Source organism: Grammomys surdaster, unplaced genomic scaffold, assembly GCF_004785775.1.
Source record: "Grammomys surdaster isolate TR1022 unplaced genomic scaffold, NIH_TR_1.0 126313, whole genome shotgun sequence".
Classification (NCBI taxonomy): domain Eukaryota; kingdom Metazoa; phylum Chordata; class Mammalia; order Rodentia; family Muridae; genus Grammomys; species Grammomys surdaster.
The window spans coordinates 8,080,117-8,102,196 of record NW_021621113.1 but is presented as its reverse complement, the minus strand read 5'-3'; the positions used below and the strand labels follow the sequence as shown (position 1 = coordinate 8,102,196).

Sequence of the window (22,080 nt, the reverse complement as noted above, 5' to 3'; positions counted from 1 at the left end):
CTTGCCTTTGAGGCAGAACGCTGTCCCCAGCCAGCTATGCCTGCTGTCCTACACTGCGGTAATCTTTACCCATCAAAGGACAAGCAGAGCTCCCAGGAGACTTGCACCCCTCACTGTGACAGTATCCTGTGTTGTTACACAGCACTAGGCTTCTCTCTACTGAGCAGGATGCTGCGCTCATTGTGAATTTCCCTGTCTATAGCACTTGATGTGTTGGGTATGGACAGCGCTTAGGGAGCGTGACCTTGTCTCCCCACAGTACGTGGGGCTGCTGAGCACCGTGTAGACATCACTCTCAGGACTTCTCCGAGAACCCAGTAGCAGATGTTATCATCCACACTGTCCAGAGAGTACACAGGCAGCGTGGCTAGTGAGGAGGGACCTCAGGCAGGAGTTTGCCTGGGAAGACTCAGCCATGTGGCCTCCCTCCCGCCCAGCTGGGCAGCGGGGTAAGGTCCCATGAGCTATCTCAGCTGTGGGAGCCTGGTTCCTGTCTCTTGGGGTCTACGTCAGCCCCTCCAGGCAGGAGTCACCCCATAGCCACTTCTCCATTCTGAGTGAGCAAGACGCCAGGCCAGGATGGCAGGTCTGACCGCAGGACAGATGTTCCCACATGTGGAAGTGAGCACAAGCCTGCCACACTGTTCTCAGGGTGTCTCCTACCTCGACTGTGGGTGACATGGCCAGCTACTGTCTGGTTGTTCCTGCTACATCTGCGTCACGTGACCTTTAAGTTCTTTCTATATGGGTGCAGCACTTTTTCATTTGTCTGGTCCTTTGAAGGGAGACCTAGGGCCATGATGACCGCTACTAACAGCTGCCTCACTAAAGCGTGTGATCAACAATCCTGCATGAGTGTTTCTCAACATTTATACCATAGTTGTATAGGGCAGAGAGTAATATCATTCCAGTTTTGGAAGTAGAGAAACCAAAGTAACTGATTTGCTTTAAGTCACAAAACACCACGCACCTAGAACCTCGTCTCTTTTTACTCCTGGATTAGCGTTCTACCAGCTCTTGAGAGCACCAAGAAGCCTTAAAGGAATTCATGATTCTATTTTAGCAGGTCTATGATGTCATTCAAAGTAGACACATTTCTATTTTATACACCCCCAGGAATAAAAAATGCTGCCAATAAAATTATAGTGCTTTATCACTTAGAACTTTCTATTCTGTCCTTTAGAATTTTTTTTTAGGTCTATAAGCATCGTGTGTGTGTGTGTGTGTGTGTGTGTGTGTGTGTTTGTCTGTGTCTTTGTGTCTGTGTCTATATGTGTGCATGCATGCCTGTGTGTTTACACCATGGGAAGGACATCACGATTCACGACTTCTGATCTCTGGTTTACCTGTTCATTCATCACAGAGTGTACATAACCCCTGCCATGTCGAAGAAAGAGCTGTGGGTTCTCAGCAGACAGATGGCTCTTCGCAGTTCATCTCTACCTAGGAAGCTTCTGTTTGTGCAATTTCTTGTTTTATTCTTCATGTGTTTGTTTTTGTTTTGTTTGTTTTGTTTTGTGACACAGTCTCTTGTAGCCCAGGCTGGCCCAAATCCCTGATTCTCCGGTCTCTTCCTCCCAAGTGCTGGGATTGCAGGTGTGAGTCACCAAGCTAAACTTGGAAGTAGCATTCTTTCTCAGTGTTCTCAGATGGCAAAGAGCCGCTGGCACAAGTCGTGCCATTGTGTGGCCAGTGTCTGCGACTCCCCAGTAAGGAATGCTGCTGAGCCCGCATGCTTCACCACCTCCTCCACCCTGTGCCCACAACGGTTGGGTTTTAGGACTTGAAAGAACACACCCCCATTGTCTCGGAGGGTGCTCTCCAGCCACAGAGTCCGCTGCATGTTCAGCATCAGCAGGCAACTAGAGAGCCCTGCCAGCAGCTGCGGTGGAGACACACCCAATTCCAGAAAAATTAAAACAGGACAAACCCAGCCACTCAGAGATGCCCAAAAACAGTGTCTTCCCACTGGAACCACTGTGTTTATCAAACAGGGATTGGAGCCTTTGAGAATCAGCACATTTTGAAGACTTGAGCCTCACAACAAAGACAGGTCCTGGTCCTCCTGGCCATCAGCTTCCCTGGTCTCTCCTCCCCTCCATCGACTGAGATGGACCAGTCTGTGCTGCCTGCCACCTTGGTTCGTAGCAGGAAGATGGGGATGATTCATGCTCTCCTCCACATTGGGAAGCTGCCTTCTGGGGACTGCACAGGGGTCTTGGAATGCAACCTTGACACCCTTTGCAGTGTTTGTTCCAAGCTAGGATTGATTTTACCAGCTGAGAGCTCTTATAACTGGGCTTGAATTCCAAATTTTGTCCCCAAAGCCAAGTATGTTTCAGAGTCAGGCAATGTTTGAAGCACTGAATGAAAGGCCAAGAACAAGGCTCCTTCCGTGTGCAAAGATGGCCTGGGGAGGGCCACTTTCTGTGCTAATGACTGCTAGTTCTGGAAGCCACTGATATTACACGGCCTTGAGCAAGCTCCATAGGACTCACTGTGAGAATCGTTAGTTGTCTTTAGTGTTTCAGACAGGGTCTGTTCATGTTACTCAGGTAGGCCTTGAACTCATGATCGTCTTGCCTCTACCTTCCTAGTGCTGCAGTTACAGGTATGTGCTACCACGCCAGCTATGACTGTATAGATGACCCTTCCGGGGAGCTCAGAATCATGTCTTCTGTAGCTTGGTTCAGACTAGCCTGTCTTGATTCCACCTGCTGTGATGCAGGCCAGGTTCCCAGGTTGAGAAGTACCCTAGGTTCATTTCTATGGTTGTGATGAAATACCCTGACAAAAAGCAGCTTAGGGTTCATTTCAGTTTACAGTTCCAGATTACAGTCCGTCATTGTGGGGAAGTCAAGTCAGGAATGTTAAACAACTGGGCACATCTCATCTAGTTAAGAGTTATGAGTAATGAATGCATGCGTGTTCACTTGCTTACTGGTGCTTGGTCTGATTTCTTCATTCTTATACAGGTCAGGACCCCTTGGAGTAGGGAATGGTGCCACCCACAATGGGCTGGGTAGGTCAGGACCCCCTGCAGTAGGGAATGGTGCCACCCACAGTGGGCTGGGTCGTTCTTTCTTTCTTTTTTTTCTTTTTTTTTTTTTTCAGTTTTTCAAGACAGGGTTTCTCTGTGTAGCCCTGGCTGTTCTGGAACTCACTCTGTAGACCAGGCTGGCCTCGAACTCAGAAATCCACCTGCCTCTGCCTCCCAAGTGCTGGGATTAAAGGCGTGCACCAACTGCCTGACCCGGGCTGGGTCTTTCTACATCAATCAACACAACCAAGACAACTCCTGACAAAAACACCCACAATCCCCCAAGATAAGACAAGACAATGTAGACAGTTTCTCACTGAAGCTTTTCCCAGATGATTCTAGGTTGTGTCAAGTTGACAATTAAAGTTATCAATAAAAGACTAGGAGAATGAGCATACGGGGGTGAGTGAGATGGAGGTGGAGAATCTCTGCTCCAGAGAGAACAGAAGAAGGGAGAATGGCATGGAGGAGGGAAGCAGATCCTGAGCCAGGCTGAGTTGAAGGGGTGGGGAGATGGAGAATGGGGTGAGGACAAAGATATGGTTTCCTTCCTCCCCCAATTCTGGAACAAGTCTTCAAACCAGAGCCAGATGGCATACACTCATGTCATGTTCTGCCCTTCTCCCAACTACCAGTAGTCACTGTCTTCTCTGAGCCTCAGTTTCCCTAACTAGAAAACAAAGACAACAGCATACAGGAGTGTTTAGCTATAGGGCTCAGGGCGGTGTGTTCTGCTCACAGGACATTGTGTCCTCAGTCCAGGATCAGGACCTAGAGCACTGTCTGCAAATGAATTTATGCAAGTGTCAGCACCACTGGGGAACTTACCAGAAATGCAAATTCCCAGGCTGCACTGGCTGAGTCAGGAGCTCCCCAGGGATGGCTCATGCTTTAGCACACACTCTTGGAGATTCTAAGGAAGCATGTTATCTGGGCGCAGAAGATTAGTTAGCGGATGGTTCTGTTGACAGCCCTATGACACAGGGACAGTCAGCGTGTGGAGAGGCTGTGTCTGTCATCCTTACTGGATCCTAACCTCTGACTTCAAGATAATTTGATTTTATCTTTTGGAGTGTGTGTGTGTGTGTGTGTGTTCCTGTGAGGATATCAGCATGTGTGTATTGGTGTCTTCGGAGGCAAGAGGCATCAGATCCAAAGTTACTGGATGTTATCAGCTGTCCAGCATAGGTGCTGGAAAACAAGCTCAGAATTAAGTATTCTTAATCACTGAACCATTTCTCTAGGCCTTATTTTTCTATCTATCTATCTATCTATCTATCTATCTATCTATCTATCTATCTATCTCGTGGGAGAACAGGGTCCTATGTTGCTCAAACTGACCTTTATCTATATAGACCAGGCTGGCTTCAAACTCCTGATCCTACTTCTACCTCTCAAGGGCTAAGACTACAGGTGTATATCACCACACCTAGTTTATGCGCTGCTGGAGAGCAAACCCAGGTCTTTGGGCAGGCCGGACAAACACTGTACCAACGAAGCTACATCTCCAGCCCCTAATTAGCCTGTGCATGAATTCGTGGCTGGGAATGTGGCTCAGTGGTGGAGCACTTGTGTACCATGCCCATGGTCCTGGGTTTGATGTGAATTAGTAGCATTTATTTATTAATTATTAATTAAAAGCTCATTCAACCACTACCACTAGTATAATATTTTCATTGCTGCCCATGGACATTTGAACCTTCAAAATCGCATCCCATTCCCCAGGTGTTAGCCACTCTGGTTTTCCTTCTTTGCACTCGTCTGTTCTGGGCAATGGCGGTACTGTGTTGGCACCATGTGTGTGATCTTATCATCCACTTAGAGTAACACTTTTAAGGTTCCTCTGTATTATAGCATGTGTTGGTACATGTTGGACTGATGGCACATGCAAGCCACAGTCTCATTCATTCATTCTTCATTCATTCATTCCTTGTTAGTCACTCCAAAAGGTAAAACATTTAGACTCATACAGAAATTTGCCTGTGGATGTTTATAGCACCTTTAGCAATAACTGTCAAAATCAGGAAGCAACTGAAATGTTCTTCAGTAGGTGAATGGATAGAAAAGCTGGTATATTCAGAAAATGAAATACTCTTCAGCACTAAAATAAAATGAACTACCAAGCCATGAAAAGAACTAGAAACCACCTACCCAACAGCTCCCTCACAGTGTGCATAATTAATTTTTCCTATAAACAAGCAAGCAGGGCTGGTGAGATGGCTCAGCAGTCAAGAGCACCAACTGCTCTTCAGGAGGTTATGAGTTCAAATCCCAGCAACCACATGGTGGCTCACAACCGTCTATAATGGGATCTGATGCCCTTATATGGGTGTCTGAAGACAGCGACAGTGCACTTTGGGCTGGAGCAAGCAGGGCCTGGAGTGAGCAGGGCTGGAGCAAGAGGGAGAAGGGAAGGGGAAAAAAATAAACAAACAAGCAAACAGCAGGGGTGGAAAGCAAGATGGCTTAGCAGGTAAAGGCATCTGCTGCCAAACTTGATGACTTGAGTTCGATCCCCAGGACCAGCCTGGTGGAAGGAGAGAACCAATTCCTGCAAGTTGTCCTCTGACCTACGCACGCACACACACACACACACACACACACACACACACACACACACAGAGAGAGAGAGAGAGAGAGAGAGAGAGAGAGAGAGAGAAATAAAATTTTAATTTAAAATGCAAACACCTTAATTCCATATTACTAAGTCTAGAAAGGCTAAATAATGCAAGGTGACAGAACTATGTGCCATTCTAGAAAAGGAAAACTATCGCCACAGTGAGTGGGGTCAGGGGTCAAGGGCCAGGGGTCAGGGGTCAAGGGCTGAGTGCTGAAGCTGGTGAAGTGGTGGAGTGTCTGGCTCACAGAGATTTGACATGTCATTGTGATCTGTGTCAACCGAGCACAAACTCCAAGGGCAGACACAGACTTCAGACAGAACTGCTCTCTCCTCGTGGGTTCTTCAGCGGGGACATTTGCATGGCTCTGGTGGTCATGACTCTAAATGATATGATATATTTGTGTGAGGAGGAACCGTGTGTGTGTGTGTGTGTGTGTGTGTGTGTGAGAGAGAGAGAGAGAGAGAGAGAGAATCTATATATTCCTCTCAGTTTTCTTATGACCCTAAAACTGCTCTTTAAAAAAATGTTGATTTTCCATTTTTATTTTAAAAGAGTGGCTAAGAATTACTTTAGGCAATCTGTATGTGTGCTCCAACTTTGCTCTTTCCTGTCAATACTGCACTGGCTGTTCTGGTTTTGTTGTTTGTTTGTTTGTTTGTTTCAACACTGTGTAAACATTAGAGTCAGTCTGCAAATCTACAATAATATACTTGCATCTTGATGTGATTGCATTGAATCTATAGTTAGAAAAAAACTGATATCATTTTTAAAAATTAACTATTTTAATTTAATGTGTGTTTGCATGCATGAATGTCTGTGCACCATGTGTGTGCAGTGCTCACGAAGGCCAGAAGAGGGTGTCAGATCCCTGGGAGCCACCTGACTTGAGTGGTGTAAGCCAAAGGTTGGTTCTCCAGAGTGCTCCTGACCACCAAGCCATATCTCGAGTTCCCTCTTCATTTAAAAAAATAATAATTATAATAAACAGGCAAGCAAAGAAAACCGACATCGTTTTTTAAAGCCGGACATCTGCTGTGTCTGAGTGTCGGCTCAGTGTGTGTCTGTAGTGTGCTTGTCTGGTTTACATGGAGTCCTGGGTTTGGTTTCCAGCACTGCAAACGACAGCATTGATGCTGACTCTGTCACTTGGACAACGCCTGCTCTAGCTCAGCATGGCCTCACCTTGACCAAAGGCATCAGCCATGACCCCGTCTCCAAGTAAGGACACATCCTGAGGTTCCTGTGACACACATTTGGAGAGACACAATGCAATGCACAAGACAGCCCTGGATGCACAGCCAGGTGGAAGGTTCAGCCGGCACCTCACACACACAGGCACATACGTGTAGATATACATGTACATAAATACACACATGCACACAAACGGGCAAACACACATACACCTCCATGCACACAGCAAACATACGTATGTGCATACACACATGCATGCACACTCATGCACATCTCCCCACACATGCACACATACATACACAACCAGAAAAACAAGTTGTTTTCTAAAGTGAAAAAGCTATAAACAGCCTTTCTGCTTTGGTCTGTCTGCCATTTTATTTATTTATTTATCTATTTATTTATTTATGTATTTATTTATGTATTTATGTATTTATTTATGTGTTTATTTATGTATGTATTTATGTATTTATGTATTTATTTATTTATGTGTTTCTATCTCTCCATCTGTTCATCCATCCACCTGGCTACTTATGTACCTATCTATCATCTATTTATTTCTATATCTCTATTTCTTTATCTTTTCTCTGCTTTTCTTTTTTTTTTAAAAAGATTTATTTATTTATATATGAATACACTGCAGCTGTCTTCAGACACACCAGAAGAGGGCGTCAGATCCCATTACAGATGGTTGTAAGCCACCATATGGTTACTGGGAATTGAACTCAGAACCTCTGGAAGAGCAGTCAGTGCTCCTAACCACTGAGCCATCTCTCCAGCCCTCCTTTTCTTTTCTGAGACAGGGTTTCATGTAGCTCAGGCTGGTCTCCAACTCACTACAGCTGAAGATGCCCTTGTTCTCCTGATTCTCCTGCTTCTGCCTCCTGGGTGCTGAGATTACAGGTCTGAGCACCCATACCTCATTTGTGAGGAGTAGGGGGTAGGTGAGTGGGGCTGGTGGTGGGGGTGGAACCAAGCCCTGGAGCATGCTGGGAAGTGCTCCCCTGTGGAGCCTCATCCCCAGCCTTGAGTTCTCCCTGCTTCTGCTTTTAAGAAAGGACATTTTTCTCATTTCTACTTCCCCTTTCTCCTCTGATGATGATTTTTATAGTAAAATTATGTCATGGAAGGCACAGCACAGAAGAATGAAAATGGCCTTGTTTCCCCTCGGGGCCAGCGTTAACCCTCTCGAGGGACTCCCTTTTGACTTTGAGGACTTGATCAATGGGAAAGGGGAACTCACTACGTGGCCAGGCAGGCTCCAGGCTCCACAGAGATCCACCTGTCTCTGCCTTCTGAGTGCTAAGGGGGTGAGCCGCTCTGCCTGACTCTTTCTCTAGTTTTAAAACTACATTGATTAACGATGAACAGAGTGAATGGCTACAAAGACGTTTGTGTCTAAGAGTGTTAAGATATTTAATAAAAGACAAAGGTTTACATGAGAGGGAAAACTCCAAATATTCATAGTGGTCACCTTCGGAGGGAGCGAAGCTATCAGTTAAGTTTTCTATGTTCCTTTTAGGAATCTGTAGCGCCCTGCTTTTTTTCCTTCCATGACTAAGGGTTATTTAATGTCATTTTAGAAAGCACCATTTGAGTCGGGTAGAGATGGCACATGCCTTTAATCCCAACATGTGGGAGGCAGAGGCAAACAGATTTCTGAGCTCGAGGCCAGCCTGGTCTACAGAGTGAGTTCCAGGACAGCCAGGACTACACAGAGAAACCCTGTCTCGAAAAACAAAAAACCAACCAAACAAAAACAAACAAACAAACAAACAAAAAGAAAAAGAAAGCACCATTTGGCAGGTGTGGTTCAAACCCATAATCTCAGAATTTGGGAGGTGGAGGCAGGGGGATCAGGTGTTCAGTGCCAGCCCAGGCTACATGAGATCCTAACTTAAAAAAAAAAACAAAAACCCCCCAGGCTTTCAAATGTGATACTTTCACATGGGAGCTTGGGCCTCTCCTCCTCTCCTAACCTCCACATCTGCGGTCTGCAGAGGGGAGCTCTGGTCTGTCTGGACCAGACTGAGGTACATGGGACCTTGGCTGTGGTCAGAGGCCAATGATGAAGAAGTTGAGATGGGGCTGGGAAAATCCCCAGAGAGCAAACTGAGCGGTAACAATGTCTACTCCTAAACCCCATCCACCCTGGCCAGGCACAGCGGCGCATGCTTTTGATCCAAGCACTCTGGAGGCAAGGAGGCAGAGACAAGTGGATCTCTGTGAGTTCGAGGCCAGCTTGGTCAACATAGCAAGTTCCAAGTCAACCAGGACCATACAACGGGAGCATGTCCATATTCGACAGTGGTCAAGCATGGCATCCTTCCTGTGCCCTTAGGGGTAGAGGTGTCTATGATGTTGTCTCGTCCTTCCTGCGTTGCAGCTCACAGCTTCCTGTGCTCAGACCAACATGAGACCTGCTAGCAAGTTTTTCTCCATGGCTCCCACTCTCTTTCCCACACCCCACCTCTTGGCTCCCCAGTGCCCCATGACCAAGGCCAGCACCCCTCCACCACCATCCTCTTCAGTTTCACCCCAAGCCGACCCACAATACCTTTATGCACAAGACTCCCCGATGGAGAAGGCCATCCTGTCTGCCCAACATCTACTCATCTCCGGCTTGTCTGACTGGGAAGAGACCCCGCCTCATCCAAGCCTTCATGATGTCCTGTTTGGCTGTCTCAAGACTTTGTTTTGCAGTGACTTACTCATCTGCTGGTGGGACTCGAGGAATGACAAAATGAGTTGAGGACAAAGCCTTGAAGATACTGTCCCCCTGTCCCCAGGGGGCAGAGCAGGGTTATGTGGCCAATGGCAGCCACCCGTCAAGGAGTCTTAGATTCCAGCACGGAGGCACAGCACGGCAGGGGCATGGGCAGCGTCAGGACCGCCCACCCCTTCACAGTCCTGGCTGGCTGGGGCAGGCACTCTGTGGTGGATATAAATACATAAAACAAACAGCCCACTCTTAGTTGCAAACTAAAAATAGGAAGCTTGGAATCCGGCTTCCCAGACTCCCCTGGACCACACAGGTGTAGCAGCGGATATTGGGGGGACATGGGCCCTCACCCCACAGCTCTGCAAGGGCCCCATGGGGAGGAGTCGAGGGAGGTCTGGGTTTCTGCCAGAGAGGGTTCTTACACTCCGTTCTTTTGACTGCTCATTTCATTTACGACCCTGAGCTGAACAGAGCCACTGAAGTGCTCCGGGCTGGGGTGTGGTGTGCAGGGGAGAAACTGTTTCTTCCTGAGGCTGTGCTGGGGGTCTGGCTGTTTGTGGAAGTGCAGTCTGGGGGCAGGGAGGGGTGCTGGTTGACAAGGGAGGCAGATCTGGGTCTGGGTCAGGTCCTGCCTTCATGTCCTACAGCACTGACTCCTCCAGACTTCTCTTCCCTGCATCTCCCCCCCCCACCCCCCAGGAGATGTACTTCTCAGGACAAGAGCCAAAGCTATCTTCGCAGGCTTTGTCACAGGGTGGGGGCCTTTCTGGGAGCTGCCTCTCAGTCTGCCACAAAGCCAGTCACAAATAATCAAGGCAGTGGACTCTGTAACTCTCAGATGAGACACTGAAGACCTCAGGGGTTCCAGGCTGGCTGCAGACTGGCCTCCTCTCCTGGGCAAGCAGTGTGGGACCCTTTGACTGTGGAAAGTGCACGAGCCTGCCTGGGCCTTCTGAAGCTTCCTCCTCAGAACTCAGCTCTTCCTTCCAGGTCCCAGTCCTCTGGTGGGGCCTAGGAGCTCAGGGTCTGTGTGTGACTGTGCTAACATCTGGTACATGTGACCAGGAGGGTGGCTCTGCCAGGCAGAGACAGGAAGCTGCTACCGTCAGAGCCTCTGCTGGGTGAGGAAACTCCAGGCGGGGCAAGAGCAGCTCTCCTGAGGCTGAGGAGTTCCTTCTAGTAGCGGCCCACATTGATCTCCAAAGCAGGGGGTTTAAAGTGGGGGAGATTTGGTGGGGTGAGGGGACTTTCCTTTCTCACTGTTGCCTGGAAGCCAGTCCTGCCGCCACCTACAGGCCTCAGTGGTAACTGCATGGCTTCCTCCAGCTGGGGCCTTGCCTCCCACTAACAGGGAGACATCTCTTGGTCTGTTTCCTTTTGACAAGTGGGAAGCAAGTGACAGGAGTTAAATACAGTCAGGGGTTTTGCTCTTCGGTTGTAGGGGCCACCTACAGGTCTGCCCTCGGATAAGCCAAATAGAAGCATGTGGGCTGTGGAGACAGTTTCTTGTTCTGACCCAGCGAGAGGTCCTGATGGGTGACCCACCTAGAGTGTGCCTGGGGACAGGTCATGCATTAGCTGTGACTAGAATCCTGTGGTGCTGCCAGGTAGGAAAGGGTCCAGGGTCTAGGCTGGGAAAACAGGAACTTCTTGCTGGGGGTTGGTCTTAGGCTGACAGTACAACGGGGCAAGATCCTGGAACTCTGAAGTGGGCCCACAGAGCTACGTCTATCTTAAGAAAATCTTTATGTCCCATCTTTATGGTCAGGGGTCACAGGTTGGGGTGTGGGGTTCTGGGAAGACAGGGGTTATCAAGCTAGGTCCCCACACCATTATCCTCAGCCCTAATTTTTAGGCTATGGTCCTCAGCTTGGCAACTACCAACTCCAGGGAGCCATGGAGGCCATGACAGTTCTCTTTGTGAGTCAGAATGACCTCATCTCCAAATGACCACTTTGCAGTCTTGTCTTCTCTGCTGCCAGTGTCCCAGCAAGCAGACCCCAGTGGGGGTGCTGCTACCTTGTAGGGGCACCCCAGAGGGATTACACCCCAAAGCCCCTTACTCTGGGAAGGTCTTCACTCAACAGGGCTTCCCACTCCAGAGGGGCCTCCACCACATCCATCTCAGGGAGGACCCCACTCCCAACGTGGTGGCTGGCTTCTCTTTCAACCTTCCCTCCCCCAAACCTGCATCCAGGTGACAAATAGGACCATGCAGTGGCTTCTGCCTCTGTGTGATGGACAAAGCCAGCTGAGGGAGAGAGGATCAGTGATCTTGAAGGCCCATCTGATGATCTGGGGTCCTATCCCAGGCAGGAGGGTGGCCTTCCAAGGTCTCTGTAACCACCTTGAAAGGGTTGGATGGCAAACTCCTCAGCACTGGGGTATCTTCCCACACAACCAGCTCAACCATGTCCAGTGCCCTACCTATCCCCTGCCCAAGAGTAGGAGGTCCCACCCTCATTCACAACTCCAGAAGCCTGACACAGGTACTTCAAGGCAGCTGTTATATTATTGTAACAAATACAATTTTCATTTTACAGTTAAATAGTACCCAAGATGGGCAGCTGACCTGTACAAGCAAGTTGTGCATAAAAAACAAACACACAAGCAGCCTATAGTGCAAAGCAGGCCCTCTTCTATCCCTCAGCGTGGAGCCCACATCAGGAAGATCTGCTCACAGCAGGTAGGGTACCTCAGGGTAACAATGTCATGAAGGATAGGTACCCACCCCCACACAGTGACACTGTATCAATCCCTCAGGTTCCCTGTGCTTTCTTTTTAGTCTGTGCTTTCAAGTAGCATTTTAAAGTAGCCTTGCAAATAAGGACCCATTTTCTTTTCTTTTTCTTTTTTTCTTTTTTACCAGCCTGGGCTGCCTGGGCTCACTGTAGGACCAGACCCACGACAGACTCAGCCTTCACTGTTAATCAGGGATGAGAAAGGAGCTGATGGAGGTGGGGTGACTTTCTATCTCCACCCGCATTTGGGTATCAGGAAGGGGAGTTGTCTGGGATGGCTTACATAGTGCTAGGCGCTGGGACCCTGAAAGTACCTTTCTTGGTGAGTTGGGATAGTCTGCACCATGGACCAGTAGTGAAGCAGGTAGGAGGGCGACAGATCGTAGCTGTTTCCTGAGAAGAGGTGAGAAGGCCCCTCTGGGTGCAGGGAGCTGGAAGATTACCTCAGCTACTTCCAAGAGATAGAATTTTTTTTTTCCTCCAGTAAGGGTGGGACAAGAGAAACTATAACCGGAGGTATCTACTCAGGATTTACGGGATGCCCTGACCTGCCAGAGTGTGTATGTGGCTGTTACAGGTGCAGGCAATGGGGAAGGCCAGGCACACGACAGAGGCCATGACTAAGGAGCCTTGTAAAGGAGACTTCAATGGCCACAGAGGATGTGGCTCACTTAGCTTGAAAAACCAGCTGTGGGCCAGCTCTGGTAAGGGCCTTTTAACCTTTCCCACTGACAATCCCCCACAGATCTAAGAGGACATCTGACCTCTGCTTGGACACTGCTTTGCTGTTGCACACCTCACCAGAGACTCCTGGAGGTCTTGTCCCCTTCTGTGAGGAATGTGAGGTCCAGACCCTGGTGGCAGGGTCCTGATGATATCACACTAGCAGGGGGTTGGGCTTTCGTACACACAGACCGCTACCTGTCAGAGGTTTAGATGCTTGGTAGAGTTACCTTTTTTTTGGGTCAAGGTTGTTTGCTTCTAGGTACAAACAAGTTTGGAGCGGGACTGAGGCCTAGGACACAAGGCCCAGAGCACAGCTTGGCTGGACAAGGTTGGCCCTGCTTGCTAGGTAAGACTTTCTGCCAAGACCCCTCTGCCCCTGAGAACCCAGTAGGCAATTGAGGCTGGAGTGTGCTGGACAGTATTGAGGCCTTCTTTGCTTTAGGGACCTGCCACCTGGGATGAGTCTGCTCCAGGGCCTGGTGTTTTTAGGGAAGCTAGAACTCCAGTGGCTGCTTGCCTAGAATCATGGGGAAGTCAAGTTGGGGACTCTTGTGTGTGTGTGTCTGTGTGTGTGTGTGCACGTGCGCGTGCCCGCTGTCTCCTCCCGTGCCCGCTGTCTCCTCCCTCTCTAGAGACCTTCCCAGGGGTTGGAGTTTCCAGTTGGCTTGATGGGTAATGGATGCCAAGGGAGGGCTGTTCCTCAAGGTGGAGGGTGAAAGTCCAGTCATCTCTAAGCCTGAACGTCTGTTGCCAGTAAAGGTCCTCTCCCTCAAGGGCGGGGGTAGCCTCTGACTCCGGAATTAATCCTGGGCATGGATGGAGACAACAGAGGCGGGTTTGCGGTACACAGGGAGTGCGGACATCGATCTGGGCTGGAGCAGGGTCCTGTGGGAGGTCCCCACATCCTCTGTTCAAACTTGTGGCTGGGCAGAGCTCTGGAAGCCATCGCCAGCTCTGGCCCCTGGGACCAAGCCAAAGTCTGTTTCTTCTTGTAGCCTCAGGCTAGAGGGATGGGTTTGGCTGGCCAGAGAGTCCCCAGAGTGCTTAGTAGGGCCGCCACACGGCCTCGTCCATACGGCCCGGCGTGCTCAGGGCCGTGGGCGAGTTGCTGTGGCTGCCGTCGGCTTCCACGCCATCAGCCTGGCCCAGGCTGGGGTTCATGAGGTTGCCTGCTGACACCGAGGCGCCGCTGGGGCAGGAGGTCAGCATGCGGGTGGGCGAGCGCTCGCCACCTCCCGCAGTTGCCATAGAGAACTGGTAGGAGCCGGAGGAGGCACCATAGAAGAGATGGTAGGGCGCGGGATTGGCTTGGAAGGGCCCGCTCTGGCTCTGCGGGGCGCCGGGGTAGGGCGGAGGGAGGTAAGTGTGGTGGAAGCGGCTGCTGGCCGGCATGCCCGCCACGCTCAGGCTGCCCAGGCTGGTGCCCGATGGTGTGGCGCTGTAGGGGAATGCGGCAGACATGGCTCCCGGGTAGTGCATCCTGGGGTCCGGGAAGCGGCTCTCTGTGAGGCTCTGCAGCGTAGGGAAGGAGCGGTCAAACTGGCGGGGGTCCGAGAAGGGGTTCAGGTCTGAGGAGCCTGGGGACAGACAGCAAGAAGGGGGATCAGGTGCGCAGGCCAGGATCACTGTGAGTCCTCTCGTACTGTGGGGTGACCTTCCTGGGGATCTCTTCCTCTGGCTGGGCTGTCCACAGCCCTGTGCAGAGGACTCTCGCTGCAGATCTGATGTGAGTGGAACTCTGGGGCAAAGCAAAGGGGACAGCCCTCCCGCCTCCTGTGTGTCTTTCCCAGCCTGCTAGGACAGGCACCAGACAGGGCTCCTACCTCATTCTGAAGAATTAGCAAGATCAAGGGTGTGAATAGGGTCCCCAGGAGCCCCATGAGCCTGAGGCAGAGATACAGAAAGGCTGATTCTCCACTCAGGTACAGAAAGTACCAGAAGGCTCCAGAAAGATTTTTATTCTCTGCTGAGGCAGGTGTGTGTGTGTGTGTGTGTGTGTGTGTGTGTGTAGTCAGACAGGTAGGTAGGTTGGGGTCTTAGCTGTGGTGGGATCTGCTGGTCTTACCCCACTTCCTGAGCCTATGTCTGCCAAGGCTGCCCTGCAGGCTGGTTAGTGTTGGTCACACAACTATAGTCGTGACACCTTTATCTGCCTTTGTTGCAACACTAAAGATGAGCTGGAGGCACTTGGGGGTCCCAACCACACAATAACACCAAGGGTCTGGAATTCTCAGAGGGCTCCAAGATAGGGGGTGCCAATCTGCACACCTACTTTTGTGATCATGGGCTCCTAATCCCAGCATTCACACGAGCTTTGGGAACAAATTTAATCCTATTGGTACAGGGACCCAGGCAAAGGAGAGGCAGGAAGGTCACAGATCACACTGTCCTGGGCCCCAACACAGGCCAGACAGCCACCACCGCTTTGTGGAGGCAGCTGGACTCTCCCTGTGGCTTCTGGAGGCACTCGGTCACCCTGGTTTTGACTCTCACTCCCATGTGTCCCTGGTCAAGTCATTTAACCTCTCGGCACCAGTTTCCCAAGGACCTAGGTCAAATGTAATGAACTTAAAACACAGAGAACAGAGCCCGGCCCAGCAGCAGTGGCGTTCCCTTTGTCTTTCTGGCGATGCCGTCACATGTCTTGTTCTGGGTCCCCAGAAGTGGCTGCTTTGGGATCCCAATAACATGAAACCCTGACCTGGGACCCTCCTGGGATCCTGGCAGCAGTGGTGGGCATGGTCCCAAGTGTGGCCCAGAGCCTCAGCCTGCCAAACCTCAGCTCTTTTGTCTCCTTCATTGTGGATGAAAGGCCAGGGGAGGCCCTAGTCCTGGGCTAGCAGGGTTGGTACTGCTCTGGGTGAGCCTTTTGGCCATGATTAAGATGTGTCTGATACAGAGCTCTGGCCTCCTGCTTCCTGGGCTCTCTCTGTCCAGGGTGTCAGGTGGCCTCAGGTATCTGGTACTCCTTGGGTCTCTGGAGTATGCATCAGTGGCACTGGGCCTGGCTGTGGGTCACCATGAAGGGCAGCCCTTGGCTCCAGGTGAGGAGAGCAAACAAGGGGCAGGCCACTGGAGCTTTCCTTGGCTGGTCAGTGTGCCTTGAGGCCTGGGAGGGAGAGGTGCCTGATGCCCACCTGCAGAGAGGATGCTGCATACAGATGCCTGCTGGCAGGGGACCCTGCTCTCGAAGCAGACCAATCAAAACTTGTGTGAGGAAATGGGACTCTGGTTCTGCAATGGAGAGCCTCAGACACGAGGAGCTGCCACTGTCCCCTACTGCCTCTGTCCTTGTTGCTCCAGCTTCTCCTCCAGAGTGGCGGAGAAGTACCTGCCCCAGGTGTCTCCTCAGTCCCTCAGCAGCTTCCTCAGACTCCTGTGCCCACACTCAGCCTCACAGCCCCAGGAAATCTGAGCTGCCGGGGCCACTGTCAAGCAGCCAAGCGAACAGCTCAAGGAAATGTTTATTTTCTCCAAATTGCCCCAACTGCTGCGTACAGCTGAATGAGGCCTTTGAGCTGTGAGAAGCCCCCTTTGTGGGTGTCTGCAGTAGGGGGCGGGGGCTGGGTCTTGGCATTGCCTGCAGTGTCCAAAGCTAGGGGTCAAGGCTGTTAACAGGCACTGAAGCACATGGAGGGGGCATCCTGAGGGGAATCCCACCAGGAGGGAGGGCCAGGGAGCGTGACTCTTCACTCGTGAGCCTGCCAAAGCCACTCTGTGACAGGAGCCTCTTCACCTTGTGGATGAGAAGACACAGGCTTAGAGAAGATAGGCGACCTGCCTCCTAAAATCACACAGCCAGTGCAAGGCAGAGCTAGAACCAGTCAGGTTGACAAGATGGCCAAGGATATGCTTCTTCCCTAGGGTATCCAGGACCCTCTCCTAAACACCAAAGGGCCAGTGGGAGCTAACATGGGGCTGAAGAATCCCATCTCAGGATTCAGTAAGAGAAGGACTGGCCATCCAGGCCATACTAGCTAGGTGAGGCCCAGGGCTGTGGGGAGGCTGATTCTGCCTCCTGGGAGTACACAGTCCAAGGACCACACCCTCTCACTGTGACAGAGCAAGCATGCATTCTTCTCTCATGAGAACTGATAGACAGGAAGCACTGTTGAGCCCCGTTGGGTTCTGGGGTGTCCCTGGCTAGACCCCATCCCTTTTAGGCCAGGCTCTGTAGGTGCTGGCCTGTGGGGGTGAGGGAAGGGCAAGCTCCTGGTCAGAGCTGAGCATGAGGTAGATGCTGAGGGCCTATCTAAAGGGCCTGGGCCTCAAAAGCTAAGTCTCTAACTCACAAGCCCATGGGTTCCCTACCTTGGGCTAGCTTCCGGGCACACTGAGGGATGGCGCTATGCCCCTGACACTGTGTCATGCCCAGAACACATGGATAATAATATTCTCAGTAATGCCTCCCCCCATGGAATGACCGGTGTGGAGAAGGGCAGAAGGTAGGCCACAGAGGTACCAGCATATAGCCTGATCTGACCATAATGTTCAGGCTCCTCTCAGGTCTACCTAGGGACAAGCTGGGAAGACACTGGACTCAGCCACCAGGAGGCCCTGAACCTCTTCAGCTTCAATTCTATCATGTGCCCCCATGGCCCTGAGCCAGCACTGGTGATCTGAAGGGATAGGTACCACACAGGCAGCAGTTAGCCCTCAGGCCTCTGTGGTTTGGCATCTGCCCTTGACTGGCCTGAGCCAGCTACATTTAGCCTTCTGTCTTTGGCTTCTAACAGAAGTATGATTGTCGGCCATGGGGCTGGCCAGGCACCTGCCCCATATGGGCCAACGGGAGATTTGCCTGCAGCCCAGCTGCCTCAGCTAAGCCGCCAGGGCAGAATGGGACCCCAGAGCTCTCTATTTGAGTGACTCTGGGTGGAGAGACTGAGCTAAGCAATGCTGGCATCCTTTATCATGGTTTCTGGTGTCACTAGCACCCAGTCCTGGGAAGAGATAGCCTCACCCTATCTTTCCTCTCTGTGAGAAAGCTGAGGTAGTAGGGAGGTGTGTACAGTGGGGACATAGTTGTCATAGCTCTATGGACACCACAGGACCACCCTCATGTCCCTGTGGACTAATGAACGTCAGAGGGAGGGATGGCCACATCTGTTCACACTCATCCCGGGGTCAGGCACTGTGCATGAGTCAGTGAGCATTTGCTGAGGGAGTGGGCAAAGGCCTGGTACAGAGACGCCCTCAGGAGACCTGGGAGTGTAGACTGCAGACTGCTCCAGCTGTCCACCAATAAACAGTGGGGGAGCCATCTTCCCCTGGGAGAGATGGGCTGTATCCTGGATCCTTATCCACCCCCTGCCTGCTCCCCGTGGGTCTCTGCTCCTTCGTACCTTGGATTGGGGTCTGGGCCTGGCTGCTGAAGTGGCTCGTGGTGCTGAGGGAGCCCCGGGGGCTGGGGGTGCTTGGTGTCACACGCATGCGCAGGTCTCCGAAGCGGTCGGGGAAGGCCTTGGTCTGGTCCTCTATCTTCTGCCGGTGCCCTGTGGAACATGGGGAGTCCATCAGCTACTATAATGCCTTGTCCTTCTGGGAAGTTCTTCCTGGAGTCTAGCTTAGGTCTCTGTGGAACTCTCTGATTTTCTGAACGGAACAGAGATCGTGGCTACGTGCCGTTTCTGGCTGCCTGATCTCTCCTCAGAATGGTCATTCTTAACATCACACCCGGGGCTCTTACTGGACCAGCACGCTGTGATGTTAAGCTCTGAACTACCTAAACCTCCCCAATATGGTCTGACAGGTAATAATACCCAGGGAACAGGCCTAGAAGAGTGGCTCAGGCAGGCAGGTTGCCAAGGAGTTAGGAAAAGCACACTCCCCCCCCCCAACCCCCGCCATCGTGATAATACCACCCTTCACCCCTCAGCATGCAGATCCCCACACTCCACGCACCCCTCAGTTCATGCATCTCGGTGAGGGTGTGAGGTTGTGGGAGGGAGTGCTGGTCACCTGGTCCTGATCAACCTAGCCACCCTCAAGCTCCGTTCCCCCCCCCCCCAGGAAGGAGGGTAGAGGCGTGGTCATTAGGGGGTATGCAGGCTTCTGGTCCCTGCCCAGCCACAGTGTGCACAGGAGCCCCAGGCTGGCTGTGTACCTGCCAAGGGCTGAGGGACACCTGGAGTGTCACTAAGTGCCACAGGCACTCTCAGTCACCCATCTTTCGTTTCTCAAACAACACACCGAATTTCTGAAACAAAACTGAGCCCTGGCCACCCAGGCCCCTTGTCAGCGAGGGTCTGTGCCCATCGGCTCTCAAGTTTCTCTTCTCAGCCTCTTTTTGGGTTCATGTGAATGAAAACCACAGAGGAAGACAGTATTCATGGAACTTTCTAGAATGGGTGTGTGATTGTGCCACTTTCTCTTGGAGTGAGACTCCTGGAAGCTCAGTGTCCTTGCCTACAAGGCAGGGACAATGATCAGCCTCTCAGAAATACCTTCTCTGCCACCCTGGCTCACGAGTGTCACGCAGAGTCCAACATTAATGGGTGTCCCTTGAGCCTGCTTGTTACAGCCCTTAGCTGTGTGGCTGCCTCTCATTCCTCTCCTCAATAGACGGAGATTCTGAGTGTCTCCTTTTGGGTCCATACAAGCTCACACCTCCTGTCTGGCATCTCCACCTAATACCCAAACTCTAGCTCCTTCTGCCTCCAGGCTTTCTTTGTGACAATGGGGACTGTGGCTCAGAGACATGTAGAGTCTTGTCTGAGGTCACACAGCATATCAGGGATGGCTGGGAAAGTGTAAGAGGGTGTTCAGTGTGAGAAGTTTGCCTGAGTCTTTGGGTCTGGAGTGATGTGGAGGTCTCTGGATTGACAGAATGGTGGGCGGTACAACAGAGTCTTTCACTGTTCTACCTGAGGCTGAATAAATGACCCAGGGCTGGAAAAGCATGACACGACCACTGACCACTTCTGGGATGAGGGACCTGAGAACGCCGTGGAAAGAGCCTGGTTCCTGACTTTGTAAGTGGGGCCTATCGGTTCTGAGACCCCTGGAGCTCTGAGCTCCAACACATGCCTGTCACAGGTCCAGCTGGGCCCAGGACAGCCTCAGAAACTGAGCAGGGGGTCCCGAAAGGCAACGTTCAGCAGGGGAAAGATAGCCAGGATCCTGCTGTCCCCTCCCGAGGCACCCGCCAAGTCCAGTGGTATGCTATGCTGGGCAGCAGCTGTCACCACCCAAGGCTCTAGGAAATGAAGGGGAAGGTGTGGCCTGCGGGCACCTGGAGCTGCTGCAGACTCTAAGGCCTGCCCCCACCCACACAAGTCTGTGATAAGACAGGCAAGATGGCTAGGGACTAAGCAGAAGGAGGGGCTTGTGGCTCACTGAGGATGCCTGGCTGGGGTCATGATGCTCTCATGTCATTTCTTGCTCAGTAGAAGGGCCAAAGCCCATCTCCGAGGCTACTGGAGATGCCAGGAACGATGAATTCCAAGGCATCTATCTCAACAGGTAGGAAGCCCATCGGATACACGGAGGCTCAGGGCTGAGCAGACAGCAGTTTAGGTGCAAGGAACGGGGTGTCTCAGTCAAACCACTAGCGCTAAGGCAGCCAGTGGGGCCACACGTATGCTGGCCTGCTATCACTGTCATCACTGATGAGCAAAGTCCCCTGGTGAGTCACGGTGGACTGCATCTGCCACTGTTCCTTTGGCCAGCAGGAGAGCAGGCTTGGGGCGAGTCTGGGCTCAAGGGTGAGCCCCAACAGGTGCAACCTGGAGCTCACTCATCACACTCTGGTCTACCCTGAGCTACAGCGTCATCCCTAACACACTGACCACAGGGGAGGCAGGTGACAGTGCAGGACACAGAGGCCAGGATGATGACCAGGAAGCCAGTCTGGATCCCTAACTCCAGGGACCCTGTGGCTTCCCCAGTGCTCCCCTATGATGAAGGACAAGCTCCCTGGAAGAGAAGACAACACAGGACCGCTTCCTGTGACAGTGCAGTACTGAAGCTATTGTCAGGGAGAGGCAGAGGGGAGTCTGCTGACCCCACATGGCCAGGGCGCCAGAGAGTCTCAGAGCCACGAGGCTGAGGCTCTCATGCTGGGAGCAGAACTGAACGGAAGCAAGAGCGCCTGGTCTGTGCCCCGGGGAGGAGGTGGGCCTCAGAAAAAGCCTTTCATTTCTTTTCTCACAGTGAGACCATGGAGCTCTGGTTCCCTCAACCGCTTGTGTCTTGCCCTTCTGTGCTTCGTGCCTCAGTGGCCGTCCTCCCCCGACCCCCACAGCCTGCCCACCTATGACCCTTCCCTTAGAGAGTCACTGACTTAAAAATCACAAGAAGTTAGCATTGGTCAAACTGGCCTCCAGCCTCCAGTGGAAAGGAAGGAGGCAGCTCCTGGGTAGCTCTGGCCTCCTGCTGCCCCTGGCCTGGCCAGCTCTCTCATACCCTCTGTCCTCAGTGCAGGACAGCCTCTTCCAGAAAGGCTCCCTGTCCTCTGGACCCACTCCGAGAGTCCTGTGAACATCCCAGAATGCAGTAGAAAGCAGAGGAAATTGGAATCTGCTGGACACAGGGAGCTCTCTCCACAGCAGGCAGGAGACACACCCCTCCTGACCCTCATGACACTTCCCATGAGGGAGAACCGACATGTTTCCATTTTACAGGTAGGAACACTGAGGTCGGGAAGAACCACTGATGGGCTGACAGCTTACATGAGGCAACTGGCCACTGTTCTCCCAGGAGCCCATTGCAGAAAGGGGACTGGCTGTGAGATTCAAGGAGTGAGTGTCATGGTGCTGAGGCCCAGCCCAGAGAGCACTCTGCGCTCAGTGGAAGGAGCATGAGCAGAGAAACAGGACTGAGTGTCTTAGTTACTTTCAACTGCTGAGATAAAACACTGTGACCAAAAGTACCTTAGGAAGGAAAGAGCTGTAACTCCCAGTTCACACCCCACCACTGAGGAGCAAGCCGGCCAGCAGCTTCCCTTCCTCTGTGGCCTCTGCTTCAGCTTCTGCCTGGAGCTCCTGCCCTGACTTCCCTCAGTGATGGGGTGTGATATGAGAGCAGGAAGATAAGCCCTTT

The 22,080-nt window shown here is 51.8% G+C and overlaps 1 protein-coding gene across 2 annotated transcripts in view; it reads right to left on the bottom strand.

The window, feature by feature from the left end:
• Positions 1 to 12,064: 12,064 nt before the first annotated feature.
• Runx3 (RUNX family transcription factor 3) overlaps positions 12,065 to 22,080 on the bottom strand; it is a 57,589-nt gene continuing 47,573 nt past the window's right edge. For both annotated transcript variants that reach the window (XM_028759671.1, XM_028759670.1), the window contains 2 exons: positions 18,384 to 18,533; positions 12,065 to 14,615 (listed from right to left, as the gene is read on the bottom strand). In XM_028759671.1, the coding sequence (XP_028615504.1) occupies positions 14,083 to 14,615; positions 18,384 to 18,533 (683 nt within the window). In that variant the 3' untranslated portion in view covers positions 12,065 to 14,082. The remainder of the gene's footprint in view (positions 14,616 to 18,383; positions 18,534 to 22,080) is intronic.